Source organism: Notolepis coatsorum, assembly GCF_963971535.1.
Source record: "Notolepis coatsorum genome assembly, chromosome: 6".
In the NCBI taxonomy this organism is placed as follows: Eukaryota; Metazoa; Chordata; class Actinopteri; order Aulopiformes; family Paralepididae; genus Notolepis; species Notolepis coatsorum.
In genome coordinates, this window is record NC_140170.1 from 47,204,073 (window position 1) to 47,220,122 (window position 16,050).

Consider the following 16,050-nt stretch of genomic DNA (forward strand, 5'->3'; position numbering starts at 1 on the left):
AAAAAAAAATGACTTTATGTGTTTTTGTTTTGTTCTTGATTTATTGTGATATTTCTTCTTGACTTGTTAAAGAAGACGCGTCCGGCCGATGGGGACATTAACGTGTGTTGTCGGGCCTTACGAATACATTTGATTTGATTTGATTAACCCTTTCACTGCCACACGACAAAGGGTTAACCCGTTCACTACCACACTACAGAAGGTTAACCCTTTCCCTACCACACTACAGATGGTAGTGACAGGGTTAACCTTCTGTAGTGTGGTAGTGAAAGGGTTAAGAACCTGCTGCTGCTCAAATGGTTTACTGATCAGGAACAAGAGGAAAAGCAACATCCATTCTGGAACGACTGCTCAGTTGGAACCCATTCATATATAATACATACAGCTCAAGTTAGCTATTTTCTTTTGTGCTTTTGGTTTGATGCACTCAAAAGTGTATACTTTTACCAGAACACACAATTATTATGTGTTCTGACAGGTGAGAAAACAAGACATCCATGTTCTAAATACTTCCTCTTGGGGCTGGAGCGAGAGTGTAACAGCAGCAAGTGCAGTAGAAATGGCTCCATCAGTATTTCTCATTTCTAGTTATTGGAACTCCCATAGTTCCATAGGGATATCGTCCTGGGTTCGATTCCCACTTGGGGACCAGGTTGCCGTGTTGCGAGGTACCCAGGTGGGGTATCTCGCGGGCCTTTCTGTGTGGAGTTTGCATGTTCTCCCCGTGCTCGCAAAGGTTTCCCCTCCCGATAAGATAAACCCAATGGAAAAACATGCACACCAGATCGCATCCCTGACGAAGGCGGACAGGAGCACTTGGATTGGTCCCCGGACGCGGTGCACGCTGCTCCCGGCTGCCCTTGGGGGGGAAGGACGACGGGATGGGAAGTTCAGAGAACATTTCGTCAGTGCACGTGTGTTCCTGTGGGTCGCCCATCGCGTGTGTGTGTTAATCTGATGACAAATAAAGACTTCTACTACTTCTACATTAAAAGGGCATGCTGACATTATGGGAAACACGGTTACCGTCAGACAAGAAGGTAGATACCAATTTCCTCACTGTGTGTTCAGTAAGCTATCCAGCTGCAAGCTAGCCTAGTGTAGCACAAATTAATGATACGGGCCACTAGTTTAAAATCTGCTTCCATTCATTCATAGCTTTCTACTGAACGCACAGAGAGAAAATTGGTATCTATCTTCTTGCTTCTAGCATTTCCCATAATGTTGGCGTGTTCAATTGTGATGCTTCAAGAAATGTACATTGTACTGTACCTCAGCTCTGAGTAGAAGGAAATAAATATCGCCTCAAGCGGTTTGTCAATAAATGCATGGGAGGGATCCGCCTATCAATTTAAATACGAGCTGGTTGGAAAGGTGAGAGGAGGAGCTGTCTGTCTGGCTCCAGAAATGGCAGGAGAGAGAATACTGTTGGAGGAAATGACAACAAGGAGGACATATGGAGAGAGAGAGAGAGAGAGAGAGAGAGAGAGAGAAGAGAGAGAGAGAGAGAGAGAGAGAGAGAGAGAGAGAGAGAGAGAGAGAGAGAGAGAGAGAGAGAGAGAGAGAGAGAGAGAGAGAGAGAGAGAGCTAGGGGTATAGTTGTCTAAAGATTGACACAGTACAAGTCAGTTCAGCATAGTGGTTAATAATAATAATAATAATAATAATAATAATAATAATAATAATAATAATAATAATAATAATGCAGGACCTGTTGCAGAGGTCTTTATTGGGCATGCAACGACACTCAATGTTTTAGCGGTACACACAGCGGTTAGTTTTTTTAGCACACACACCGGAACACACACGCATTGTCTCTTTAGAATCACCGATGCGATTCGTCTCTGCGATTAACCCATCCCGTCGTCCTTCCCCCCCAAGGGCAGCCGGGAGCAGACAGGCTTCAACGTGAGCCGTGCCCGGGGACCAATCCAAGTGCTCCTGTCCGTCTTCGTCAAGGACGCCACAGCGTTAGCGATCTGTTGTTGTGCATGTTTTTCCATTGGGTTTATCTTATCGGGGGGGAACCCCTTGCGAGCACGGGGAGAACATGCAAACTCCACACAGAAAGGCCTGGGAGATACCCCACCTGGGTACGTGGCATCATGGAAACCTGGTCCCCAAGCGGGAATCGAACCCTGGACCTTCTTGCTGTGAGGCGACAGTGTTAACCACTACACCACCGTGCCGCCTACCGTGGTTGTATTGAAGACAGTAGTATCCTGTGGGTGATTGATGTGTGAGCTCTGAAGCTCTCTCTCTCTCTCTCTCTCTCACATACACACATGTTTGTGTGTGCCTGCCTGCCTCCACTGCTGCCATCCCCTCTTGCCAGTCCATTTCATCACAGAGGTCTATTGGGAGGTCTCTCTGTACAGGTGTTAGTACAGAGTAGAGCCTGGGGCAGGTGTGTGTACGTGTGCGTGTGTGTGTGCATACGTGTGTGTAAGTACGCTTAGATGAGAGTGTGTATGTCAGTCTCTCCATCTGTCCCCTTCCATCTCAACCTTTTAAATACTTGATCAGTGAGCAATACTAGCTATATCGTGCAACACTGTCATTTTGTGCTGCTATTCTATTATTTGTTTGTCCGTGTCCTTTTCTCTCTTTCTCTAAAATAAGTCAGTCGATCAATATTATATAGATAAATATGTATTAATTCAGGGTGAGAGAGAGGTGTCTATTTGGGGATGAAATTAATAAATTAATATTGTGGTTAGACAAAAACTAATTATCACTAAATCTGGAGAAAACAAAGATCATGCTGTTTGGAAAACATAACACACATGTACAGGTAGATACAAGAGTTTATGAGAAAACATTTCTTGGAGTAATCATAGACCACAAAATAAGCTGGAAACCCCATGTCCGAGCTAAACTGGCAAAATGCAGTGGAATTCTAGGGAACACTAAACACATATTGGATTATAAATCATTACACACTTTATACTGTTCACTGTTTTTACCGTATCTGTCTTACTGTGTGGAGGTCTGGGGAAATAACTACAAGTGCGCCCTACAGCCAATATGCATATTACAGAAAAGAGCAATAAGGACAATAAACAAGGATTGGAGGATATATAGAACACTTCTTAAATCCAACACCTTGACATTTATGGATCTGGTCAAATTTAAAACATCACAAATCAAGTTCAAGTTCAAGTTCTTTAATAGTTGTCATACAGAAGTACAGAATACTTTCATACAAAATGCTTCTTACTGTTACGCTCCAGAGACTGTGCTAGACAAGATAGTATCAAATAACATAATAACATAATATAGCATGAATTTAGAAGAAGAAAAATGAGGTCACAGTGTTCGGTATAGACATATGTACAATGTTCTGAGTTACCATATAATATACAATACACAATACTATGCAGTGTACTAATGTACAGTACTATCTAGTGCAAAGCAGAAATGGGATGAGGTACAATTTTAGGTACAATTTACAGTAAGGTGTACGAGTTGTAGTGCAATCCTTCATCCATAAATATAATGTGTGGGGAGTGGGTGCTACAGTGTGTTTGTTTAAAGTGGGTGTGTGCTATAAAGTGTGTGGAGTGGGTGCTACAGTGTGTTTGTTTAAAGTGAGTGTGTGCGTGTGGATGTGTGTGCTATGTGCGTTTGGTGGTTGTTGTTGTGTAGTGTTCATTCATTGTTCGTTTAGCAGCCTGATGGCCTGGGGATAGAAGCTTCTTCTGAGTCTTTCTGTGCTCACCTTGAGACTCCGGTATCGCTTGCCTGACCGCAGCAGTTCAAAGAGGCAGTTGTTCGGGTGACTGGAGTCTTTAATGATTCTCTTAGCCTTGCCCTTGCAACGCTTGTTGTAAATGTTCTGGAGGGTGGGGAGCCCCCCTCCAATTGTGCGTTCGGCTGAACGTGTCACTCTTTGTAGTCTGCTTCGGTCTTGTGCAGTGCTATTCCCAAACCAGGAGGTGATGTTGCCGGTCAAGATGCTCTCTATTGTACATGAGTAGAAGTTCTTAAGGATCTTCTAGCTGACTTGGAACTTCCTTAGGCGCCTGAGGAAGTAGAGGCGTTGTCGTGCCTTCTTCACAACACTGTCAATGTGTGTGGTCCATGTCAAGTCCTCGGATATGTAGGCTCCGAGGTACTTAAAGCTGTTGACTCTCTCAACCGGTGCCCCGTCGATGCTGAGGGGGCTGTAGTCCTTGACCCCCGACCTCCTGAAGTCCACAATCATCTCCTTTGTTTTGCTGACGTTCAGGGAGAGGCTGTTTTCCTGGCACCATCCCGCCAGGACCTTGACCTCTTCCAGGTAGGCCCTCTCGTCGTTGGCAGAGATCAGGCCCACCACCACTGTGTCGTCAGCAAATTTGATGATTGTATTGCTACTCCGCTGAGCCACACAGTCGTGTGTGTACAGGGAGTAGAGGAGGGGACTCAGAACACAGCCCTGGGGGGCCCCTATGTTGAGGGTGATGGATGAGGAGGTGCAGTTGCCTGCTCTCACCACCTGGGGTCTGCCAGTCAGGAAGTCCTGTACATCATGTACAATAACCTGTTGCCAAAAAATATACAAAAGATTTTCAGGGAAAGAGAAGGTGGCTATAATTTGAGAGGAGACCTACACTTTAAAAAACTCAGTGTCAGAACCAAAATTAAAGGTATGTGCATGTCAATCTGTGGGGTGGACTTGTGGAACAGTCTGGAGTTAGAGCTAAAACAGAGTACACACATGAATCAGTTTAAAAAGATGTACAAAAAATCTTTCTTAAATGGGTATCTGGAAGAGGAAGTGTCTTAATTGGGAGTATGTGTAATATATGTAAATAGAAAATAGAAGAAATTATGTATATCATATGGTATTTATTTAGTATATATTATATGTACATTTATAAAAATCTATTTATATATAAATGTATTGTTTTTAGTGCTGTCAGGCAATTAAAGAAATGTATCTAATTAATTATTTGTGATTAATTAATCTAATTAATCGCATTTTAATCGCATAACCATTTTAGGCCTGATATTTTATATTCTATAATCATATTTCAAATTGTATGTGTCCGGATGGCAGAATTCTATCTACAAATATCTACAAAATATTCTGTTTAATCATCTTCCCTTTATTCATTTGCTTAGATTTTTCAGGTCTGGTCAATTTTAGCGAAAAAAAAAGTGTTATTCAGTAAAAAAAAAAGATAAATGTAATTGATATTCTCATTTGGTTCATTACAATTTACTCAAGCCTAGTAACAGACACACTATTTCTGACACTGGGAATACATTCCCTGAGATCCATAGATGTCCCTAGAATCAGATACCAAAAACATGCAAATGGCCCATTAAAAAAAAGAAAATCTGTAAATGTTTATTCTACATTCTTATGGAATGAACGATTAAAAAAAAAGTTTAATTCTAACAAAAAATGTATTAAAAAAAATTCCAAAATGTTTTGTTAATTTTCATAACGCGATAATTTGCTGTGTAATTAATTAATCTAATTAACGTGATAAACTGACAGCCCTAATTGGATTGTATAGAGATACAGCGTTTATACATAATTAACAATATAATACAATTATATAATTTGAGTTAAAAGGGGGTAGGGATTTAAAAAAAAGTGTATACTTCTTCCTACTCCTTTTTTCAACAGGGTAAACTATGATTTGTTTATCTGTTTCTCTTTTTGCTGTATTTTTTAACAGATATATATATTTTTTTATACTTGTTCTAAAATAAAAATCTTTCATTAATTCATTCATTCTGGAATATTATTCATCAGTAGGCCTACCGATATGGTATATTGTGCAATATCTGTGATTGTGTAATAGATCTACATCTGTTCCATTCCCTTTCTTTCTCTCTCTCTCTCTCTCTCTCCCCCACATATGCACACATTCTGAAAAGAAAATCATCAATAAATCAATCCAATACTATATATAGAAATATTTATTAATAACATCTGAATGGACAATTTACACTCTTAGTTTGATGATATATTTTGTGTTTACAGTATGGTTAGTATCTCACAAAGTAGCCAACAAAAGGAGGAAGTTAAAAATTACAACAACATCTCACAAAAGTAACGCATGCATTGTACCTAAAAATACCAAACAAATTATTTCATTATTTATAACAATGTGCAATACGAAGACATGAACAATACTGGTATTAACTCGAAATTTCAAATCATAAAACGCTCTTCTCCTGCTTCAAGACTAGTAGGCCTGTACAGGATACGGTAACAAATAAAGGAAATATCAGTATTGAATTCTGAGTCCTGCGTTTGGCGGTTAATTTCATGGATTTTCCTGAAGCAGGATTAGCATGTTAGCCAGGTAACCCTAAACATGATCTAAGTAGGCTATGTCCCAATGCTTTGGATTTAAATATCTCAAACTGAACTTGAATATTAGGTTTACGAAAGTGATTCAGTCATACATATTGATAATTGTTAAATCTGAAAGATGGGGTTAATGATGTTTTTAGAAGGTTTTGTGGCTAACTGTGTAACCCTGCTGCCTGAAATGACCCCGCAAAGCGATCTAAGCCCCTTTTAAACAGAGATCCCGCAATATTGCCAAAAATAAGACTTATTATGCCAGCTTTGCTTTTTTTGACACTAAACCAAACAAAGCCGGCATAATGCTGCTCCCCATGTGTGATTTTCGATAGCATGCCGGTGTTCTGGAAGGCGTGACATGTAAACACAACAGCGTTGGTTGTCTAGTGAACGTATAAATAATAATGGCTGGTGAAATGAGCGCTCAGGTGCGTTTGCTAACTTGCGCACATTTATACCACTCTTCAAAGGCATATACTGTAGGTTTTGGCTGCTAAGCTGTTTCCTCCAAGATTTTGAAATGCCCTGGTGGCAGGTCACACGCAGAACACGTTGTCAAGACGACACAAACCCTGTGCTGGTACACCAGCTACTACGCCTTCTACACAGATGTTGTTTTCCCAGCACTATCATAACTATGTGGGAAAACAACGTCAAGGGAAGTGATCCCTTGAAACCTTTTACTTATTTTTAGCAGTGATTAGCATTCGAAGGCCCTCACGGATATGAGTGGAACAAGTCCGTGCTGGAAGCAGCCGCCTAAAGGGTCACCATCGCTGAGAACGTTAATGCTGATATTTCCTTCATCATGTGCTCAGAAGGAGGGCCTCTATGGGTTGCGTGGTTCATCCCATGCTTGGTTCTTTCACCCTCAGAAAGGATGTGTTAAAAACAACATGTGCTGTCCTTAACTAGACACATACAGATGGTATCACTGGCGTGTTGAAAGACACACACACACACACACACACACACACACACACACACACACACACACACACACACACACACACACACACACACACACACACACACACATACACACACACACACACACACACTGTAACACATCTTTAAAGGGGCACATACACATATACACTCAAATATAAATACACATATTTGCCATATTCCCCAGAGTCAGACAAGACGATCAATATCAGTTTTATCTCCGTACATCCAGTAGCCCCAGAGAGTAGGTCCGGGTGCATTCTAGCTTAGAACAAGGACTGGAGGCAATAGGGAGCAGCTAGCCTAGCTCCGTCAAAAGTGAAGAAATACAACTTCCGACAACTCTGAAACTGATGCACAGAGATGAAATTTATATCAATCTTCTCATCTGACTCTTGGGGGGGGGGGGGGGGGGGGGGGCGAATAAGTGTATTTCCCAAAACATTGGAGCGGTCCTTTAACACATCTGTAAGGACCACACATCCTGTGTTCACCTTACGTTCACTCGGTCGCTTCCTCAGTCGCACAGTTGCTCCAACACCGGGTTCATCATCCCCCGCACCCTTCCGAGCACCAGCTATAGCTAGCATGGTTTTGAACGCACACTGTAGTTACAGAGCATGTCGACATGCTAATGTTAGTGATAGAAGGGAACTCATTTTGTGCAAAAATGGAAAGCTTGCCAATGTTCATGAGGCAGAATTATTACAATAGCCGATAATACATATCCCCAATGATAAATCCCTATACGGGTGGACCGTGCGGGAAGCTAACGTGACACCAGACTACACCTCCCTCTAATGGAGAGCATGAGTACATCCTCTTGGGTCAGAAATATCGCCTTTGTTACGGGAATAATACGTCTGCCACTAGAATTTCTTTTAGAAGGTTTTTAACATCACAACACATTGCTGTAGGGCTGGGCGATATGGTGGAAATTAATATCACAATAATCATTAGGACTTTTAGTATATATGTAGCTCATGTATTTGAAATCACTGGTTAATCTCATTGAACTGTGTGGTAATGTAGTGACATAAAACCCATTTGAAATGTTCAAATTAAATGACCAGAATGGTCATTTCAAAGGCAGTGCCCATTTCGTTCTATTCCGATACCGTGGCCTCACCAAACCAAACCTACTGTACTAGAAGATCTAATATCTAGCCACTGTAACCAGTCACACAAATGCAACAGTTACAGTCAAAGCGTCACTCATTTTGGTCGATGAACCGCGGTCGGACGCTTAACATTTTCACGTTGTCTCTCTCTCTGTTTCATACCCGCCGGCAACGGGTAACAACTTGAACAGTTAGGCATGAGGGTGCAGTTAGGTGCAACGGAATGTAAGTGAAGAGGTTTCCGTTTGTTCCGTCACGAGAGGAACAGAGTACAGGAATACGTCTTTTTTCTTATAGCAAACTAAACGCATATTTCAACCGAAACTAAACATCAATATTAGCAATGGCTTTGTTAGTAAACGTATGTTACGTCTCGATGCCCTTCCTGAGCCTTGTGTGTGTGTGTGTGTGTGTGAGAGAGAGAGAGAGAGAGAGAGAGAGAGAGAGAGAGAGAGAGAGAGAGAGAGAAGAGAGAGAGAGAGAGAGAGAGAGAGAGAGATCACGGCGAGGGTGGTGTCTTCAAAGAGTTGGTGGACCCTCCTTGGCTCCCACTTCCTGTGGTTCCCTGTCCGACCCACTGGAGTGCACACGCACATGCACACACACACGCACACACACACGCACACACAGACAGAGAGAGAGAGACAGACAGACAGTAAGAAAGATGTTAGTTAACTTACACATAGAAGCAATAAATGGGCGGCTGGGTGGCGCAGCGAACATTGCGCTCGTCACCAACGCAAGAGACACCGGGTTCGACTCCGGCTGTCGGCGTTGCCTCCGGCTTGGGCCGGTCGTCATACTGGCTCAATTGGCAGAGTTAGCGGGAGGGGAGTCGATGGGTGGTAATCTGGACGTTGGGGACAGCGACTCCTACAGGTCGGTTGGGGACGCCTGCACAGCAAGGACAGGAAGTGGCGGGGGTAGTGTGAGCCTCCCACACGTTACACCTCGCCAATGAGAGTCCGCGCTGGCAGGTGAAAAGATGTGACAGGCTGCCTCCTCGTGTACCGGAGGGGACACGTGACGCAAGGCTTCTATCCTCCCTACAACCGGCCAGTGGGGGGCATATGTGAGCAATGTTCAAGACAGGGGAGGGGAGAATTGGCACAGCGGGTAATTGGGATGGGAGAAAAATTTGAAAAAAATAGGAGAAAAAGTGGATAAAAAAATAAGATAGAAGCAATACATTTAATAAATACACAGACAATGACTCAGGGAGGCAGATCTACCAATATAGTATTGATTGATTGATTGATTGAAAACTTTATTAACAGATTGCAGAATGGGTACAATACAGTACGGCTCAATACACACAATTGTTAAGGGGATGCAGACCAGAGAAATACTTTCGTCTTGGGTCCCCCCATTTTCAATTTATCAGGACATTTATGATACAAGACATACAAATATACAGAACTGTGTAGTAAAAACATATCATATAAAATATATACATCCGATGGGGAAGAAACTGCACATGGGTATAACCCATGAGCAGCTCATGGCTAAAGGTGGGCCAATCTGTCTGTCTCCTCTATGCTGTTTTAAATTCCATTTATAATTGGTTATCCATATGAAAGACCATGGACACAAATGCCATACATTTGAACAGAAGTGAGGATTAATTTTAACAAACGCACATGGGAATATGAAGTGGAAAGGAAAGCAAAGCAGCCTGCCCCTCTGTTATTTAACCTGCCTCTCTGTTATTTAACATGCCCCTCTGTTCTTTAACCTGCCTCTCTGTTATTTAACCTGCCTCTCTGTTCTTTAACCTGCCTGCCCCTCTGTTATTTAACCTGCCTGCCCCTCTATTATTTAACCTGCCTCTCTGTTATTTAACCTGCCTGCCCCTCTGTTATTTAACCTGCCTCTCTGTTCTTTAACCTACCTGCCCCTCTGTTATTTAACCTGCCTGCCTCTCTGTTCTTTAACCTGCCTGCCCCTCTGTTCTTTAACCTGCCTCTCTGTTCTTTAACCTGCCCCTCTGTTATTTAACCTGCCTGCCTCTCTGTTCTTTAACCTGCCTGCCCCTCTGTTCTTTAACCTGCCTCTCTGTTCTTTAACCTGCCTCTCTGTTCTTTAACCTGCCTCTCTGTTCTTTAACCTGCCTCTCTGTTCTTTAACCTGCCTGCCTCTCTGTTCTTTAACCTGCCTCTCTGTTCTTTAACCTGCCCCTCTGTTCTTTAACCTGCCTGCCCCTCTGTTCTTTAACCTGCCTCTCTGTTCTTTAACCTGCCCCTCTGTTATTTAGCCTGCCTGCCTCTCTGTTCTTTAACCTGCCTCTCTGTTATTTAACCTGCCTCTCTGTTCTTTAACCTGCCTGCCTCTCTGTTCTTTAACCTGCCTGCCCCTCTGTTCTTTAACCTGCCTGCCCCTCTGTTCTTTAACCTGCCTGCCTCTCTGTTCTTTAACCTGCCTCTCTGTTCTTTAACCTGCCTGCCTCTCTGTTATTTAACCTGCCCCTCTGTTATTTAACCTGCCTCTCTGTTCTTTAACCTGCCTCTCTGTTATTTAACCTGCCCCTCTGTTCTTTAACCTGCCTGCCCCTCTGTTCTTTAACCTGCCTCTCTGTTCTTTAACCTGCCTCTCTGTTCTTTAACCTGCCTGCCCCTCTGTTCTTTAACCTGCCTGCCCCTCTGTTCTTTAACCTGCCCCTCTGTTCTTTAACCTGCCTCTCTGTTCTTTAACCTGCCTCTCTGTTCTTTAACCTGCCTGCCCCTCTGTTCTTTAACCTGCCTCTCTGTTCTTTAACCTGCCTCTCTGTTCTTTAACCTGCCTCTCTGTTCTTTAACCTGCCTGCCCCTCTGTTATTTAACCTGCCCCTCTGTTCTTTAACCTGCCTGCCCCTCTGTTCTTTAACCTGCCTGCCCCTCTGTTCTTTAACCTGCCTCTCTGTTCTTTAACCTGCCTGCCCCTTTGTTCTTTAACCTGCCCCTCTGTTCTTTTACCTGCCTGCCCCTCTGTTCTTTAACCTGCCTGCCTCTCTGTTCTTTAACCTGCCCCTCTGTTCTTTAACCTGCCTGCCCCTCTGTTCTTTAACCTGCCTGCCCCTCTGTTCTTTAACCTGCCCCTCTGTTCTTTAACCTGCCTGCCCCTCTGTTCTTTAACCTGCCTGCCTCTCTGTTCTTTAACCTGCCTGCCCCTCTGTTCTTTAACCTGCCCCTCTGTTCTTTAACCTGCCTGCCCCTCTGTTCTTTAACCTGCCCCTCTGTTCTTTAACCTGCCTGCCCCTCTGTTCTTTAACCTGCCTATCTGTTCTTTAACCTGCCTCTCTGTTCTTTAACCTGCCTCTCTGTTCTTTAACCTGCCTCTCTGTTCTTTAACCTGCCTCTCTGTTCTTTAACCTGCCCATCTGTTCTTTAACCTGCCTGCCCCTCTGTTCTTTAACCTGCCCCTCTGTTCTTTAACCTGCCCCTCTGTTCTTTAACCTGCCTCTCTGTTCTTTAACCTGCCTCTCTGTTCTTTAACCTGCCTCTCTGTTATTTAACCTGCCCCTCTGTTATTTAACCTGCCCCTCTGTTCTTTAACCTGCCCCTCTGTTCTTTAACCTGCCTCTCTGTTCTTTAACCTGCCTCTCTGTTCTTTAACCTGCCTGCCTCTCTGTTCTTTAACCTGCCTGCCTCTCTGTTCTTTAACCTGCCTCTCTGTTCTTTAACCTGCCCCTCTGTTCTTTAACCTGCCTGCCCCTCTGTTATTTAACCTGCCTCTCTGTTCTTTAACCTGCCTGCCCCTCTGTTCTTTAACCTGCCTGCCTCTCTGTTATTTAACCTGCCTCTCTGTTCTTTAACCTGCCTGCCCCTCTGTTATTTAACCTGCCCCTCTGTTATTTAACCTGCCCCTCTGTTCTTTAACCTGCCTGCCTCTCTGTTCTTTAACCTGCCTCTCTGTTCTTTAACCTGCCTCTCTGTTCTTTAACCTGCCTGCCCCTCTGTTATTTAACCTGCCCCTCTGTTCTTTAACCTGCCTGCCTCTCTGTTCTTTAACCTGCCTGCCCCTCTGTTATTTAACCTGCACTCTGTTATTTAACCTGCCCCTCTGTTCTTTAACCTGCCTCTCTGTTCTTTAACCTGCCTGCCCCTCTGTTCTTTAACCTGCCCCTCTGTTCTTTAACCTGCCTGCCCCTCTGTTCTTTAACCTGCCTGCCCCTCTGTTCTTTAACCTGCCTGCCCCTCTGTTCTTTAACCTGCCTGCCTCTCTGTTCTTTAACCTGCCTGCCCCTCTGTTATTTAACCTGCCTGCCCCTCTGTTCTTTAACCTGCCTGCCTCTCTGTTCTTTAACCTGCCCATCTGTTCTTTAACCTGCCTGCCCATCTGTTCTTTAACCTGCCCCTCTGTTCTTTAACCTGCCTGCCCCTCTGTTCTTTAACCTGCCTGCCTCTCTGTTCTTTAACCTGCCTGTCCCTCTGTTCTTTAACCTGCCCCTCTGTTCTTTAACCTGCCTGCCCCTCTGTTTTTTAACCTGCCTGCCTCTCTGTTCTTTAACCTGCCTGCCCCTCTGTTCTTTAACCTGCCTCTCTGTTCTTTAACCTGCCCCTCTGTTATTTAACCTGCCCCTCTGTTCTTTAACCTGCCTGCCCCTCTGTTCTTTAACCTGCCCCTCTGTTCTTTAACCTGCCTGCCCCTCTGTTCTTTAACCTGCCTCTCTGTTCTTTAACCTGCCTCTCTGTTCTTTAACCTGCCTGCCTCTCTGTTCTTTAACCTGCCTCTCTGTTCTTTAACCTGCCTCTCTGTTCTTTAACCTGCCCATCTGTTCTTTAACCTGCCTCTCTGTTCTTTAACCTGCCTCTCTGTTATTTAACCTGCCCCTCTGTTATTTAACCTGCCCCTCTGTTCTTTAACCTGCCCCTCTGTTCTTTAACCTGCCTCTCTGTTCTTTAACCTGCCTCTCTGTTCTTTAACCTGCCTGCCTCTCTGTTCTTTAACCTGCCTGCCTCTCTGTTCTTTAACCTGCCTCTCTGTTCTTTAACCTGCCCCTCTGTTCTTTAACCTGCCTCTCTGTTCTTTAACCTGCCTGCCCCTCTGTTCTTTAACCTGCCTCTCTGTTCTTTAACCTGCCTGCCCCTCTGTTCTTTAACCTGCCCCTCTGTTATTTAACCTGCCTGCCTCTCTGTTATTTAACCTGCCTCTCTGTTCTTTAACCTGCCTGCCCCTCTGTTATTTAACCTGCCCCTCTGTTATTTAACCTACCTCTCTGTTCTTTAACCTGCCTCTCTGTTCTTTAACCTGCCTCTCTGTTCTTTAACCTGCCTCTCTGTTCTTTAACCTGCCTGCCCCTCTGTTATTTAACCTGCCTGCCCCTCTGTTATTTAACCTGCACTCTGTTATTTAACCTGCCCCTCTGTTCTTTAACCTGCCTGCCTCTCTGTTATTTAACCTGCCTCTCTGTTCTTTAACCTGCCTGCCCCTCTGTTATTTAACCTGCCCCTCTGTTATTTAACCTGCCTCTCTGTTCTTTAACCTGCCTGCCTCTCTGTTCTTTAACCTGCCTGCCCCTCTGTTCTTTAACCTGCCTGCCCCTCTGTTCTTTAACCTGCCTGCCCCTCTGTTCTTTAACCTGCCTCTCTGTTCTTTAACCTGCCTGCCCCTCTGTTCTTTAACTTGCCCCTCTGTTCTTTAACCTGCCTGCCCCTCTGTTCTTTAACCTGCCTCTCTGTTCTTTAACCTGCCCCTCTGTTCTTTAACCTGCCTGCCCCTCTGTTCTTTAACCTGCCTCTCTGTTCTTTAACCTGCCTGCCTCTCTGTTCTTTAACCTGCCTCTCTGTTCTTTAACCTGCCTCTCTGTTCTTTAACCTGCCCCTCTGTTCTTTAACCTGCCTGCCCCTCTGTTCTTTAACCTGCCTCTCTGTTCTTTAACCTGCCCCTCTGTTCTTTAACCTGCCTGCCTCTCTGTTCTTTAACCTGCCTCTCTGTTCTTTAACCTGCCTGCCCCTCTGTTCTTTAACCTGCCTGCCCCTCTGTTCTTTAACCTGCCTGCCCCTCAGTTCTTTAACCTGCCTCTCTGTTCTTTAACCTGCCTGCCCCTCTGTTCTTTAACCTGCCTGCCCCTCTGTTCTTTAACCTGCCTGCCCCTCTGTTCTTTAACCTGCCCCTCTGTTCTTTAACCTGCCTGCCCCTCTGTTATTTAACCTGCCCCTCTGTTCTTTAACCTGCCTGCCTCTCTGTTCTTTAACCTGCCTCTCTGTTCTTTAACCTGCCTCTCTGTTCTTTAACCTGCCTGCCCCTCTGTTATTTAACCTGCCCCTCTGTTCTTTAACCTGCCTGCCTCTCTGTTCTTTAACCTGCCTGCCCCTCTGTTATTTAACCTGCACTCTGTTATTTAACCTGCCCCTCTGTTCTTTAACCTGCCTCTCTGTTCTTTAACCTGCCTGCCCCTCTGTTCTTTAACCTGCCCCTCTGTTCTTTAACCTGCCTGCCCCTCTGTTCTTTAACCTGCCTGCCCCTCTGTTCTTTAACCTGCCTGCCTCTCTGTTCTTTAACCTGCCTGCCCCTCTGTTATTTAACCTGCCTGCCCCTCTGTTCTTTAACCTGCCTGCCTCTCTGTTCTTTAACCTGCCCATCTGTTCTTTAACCTGCCTGCCCATCTGTTCTTTAACCTGCCCCTCTGTTCTTTAACCTGCCTGCCCCTCTGTTCTTTAACCTGCCTGCCTCTCTGTTCTTTAACCTGCCTGTCCCTCTGTTCTTTAACCTGCCCCTCTGTTCTTTAACCTGCCTGCCCCTCTGTTTTTTAACCTGCCTGCCTCTCTGTTCTTTAACCTGCCTGCCCCTCTGTTCTTTAACCTGCCTCTCTGTTCTTTAACCTGCCCCTCTGTTATTTAACCTGCCCCTCTGTTCTTTAACCTGCCTGCCCCTCTGTTCTTTAACCTGCCCCTCTGTTCTTTAACCTGCCTGCCCCTCTGTTCTTTAACCTGCCTCTCTGTTCTTTAACCTGCCTCTCTGTTCTTTAACCTGCCTGCCTCTCTGTTCTTTAACCTGCCTCTCTGTTCTTTAACCTGCCTCTCTGTTCTTTAACCTGCCCATCTGTTCTTTAACCTGCCTCTCTGTTCTTTAACCTGCCTCTCTGTTATTTAACCTGCCCCTCTGTTATTTAACCTGCCCCTCTGTTCTTTAACCTGCCCCTCTGTTCTTTAACCTGCCTCTCTGTTCTTTAACCTGCCTCTCTGTTCTTTAACCTGCCTGCCTCTCTGTTCTTTAACCTGCCTGCCTCTCTGTTCTTTAACCTGCCTCTCTGTTCTTTAACCTGCCCCTCTGTTCTTTAACCTGCCTCTCTGTTCTTTAACCTGCCTGCCCCTCTGTTCTTTAACCTGCCTCTCTGTTCTTTAACCTGCCTGCCCCTCTGTTCTTTAACCTGCCCCTCTGTTATTTAACCTGCCTGCCTCTCTGTTATTTAACCTGCCTCTCTGTTCTTTAACCTGCCTGCCCCTCTGTTATTTAACCTGCCCCTCTGTTATTTAACCTACCTCTCTGTTCTTTAACCTGCCTCTCTGTTCTTTAACCTGCCTCTCTGTTCTTTAACCTGCCTCTCTGTTCTTTAACCTGCCTGCCCCTCTGTTATTTAACCTGCCTGCCCCTCTGTTATTTAACCTGCACTCTGTTATTTAACCTGCCCCTCTGTTCTTTAACCTGCCTGCCTCTCTGTTATTTAACCTGCCTCTCTGTTCTTTAACC

The 16,050-nt window shown here is 44.6% G+C and overlaps 1 protein-coding gene across 1 annotated transcript in view; it reads right to left on the reverse strand.

The window, feature by feature from the left end:
- Window positions 1-8,850: 8,850 nt before the first annotated feature.
- The window catches only part of syt9b (synaptotagmin IXb), a gene marked incomplete at its 5' end in the record, with an annotated part of 183,171 nt that continues 175,971 nt past the window's right edge, over window positions 8,851-16,050 (reverse strand). The window contains 1 exon segment of the mRNA XM_084316129.1: window positions 8,851-8,959. Within this exon segment, the coding sequence (XP_084172255.1) occupies window positions 8,882-8,959 (78 nt within the window). The 3' untranslated portion in view covers window positions 8,851-8,881.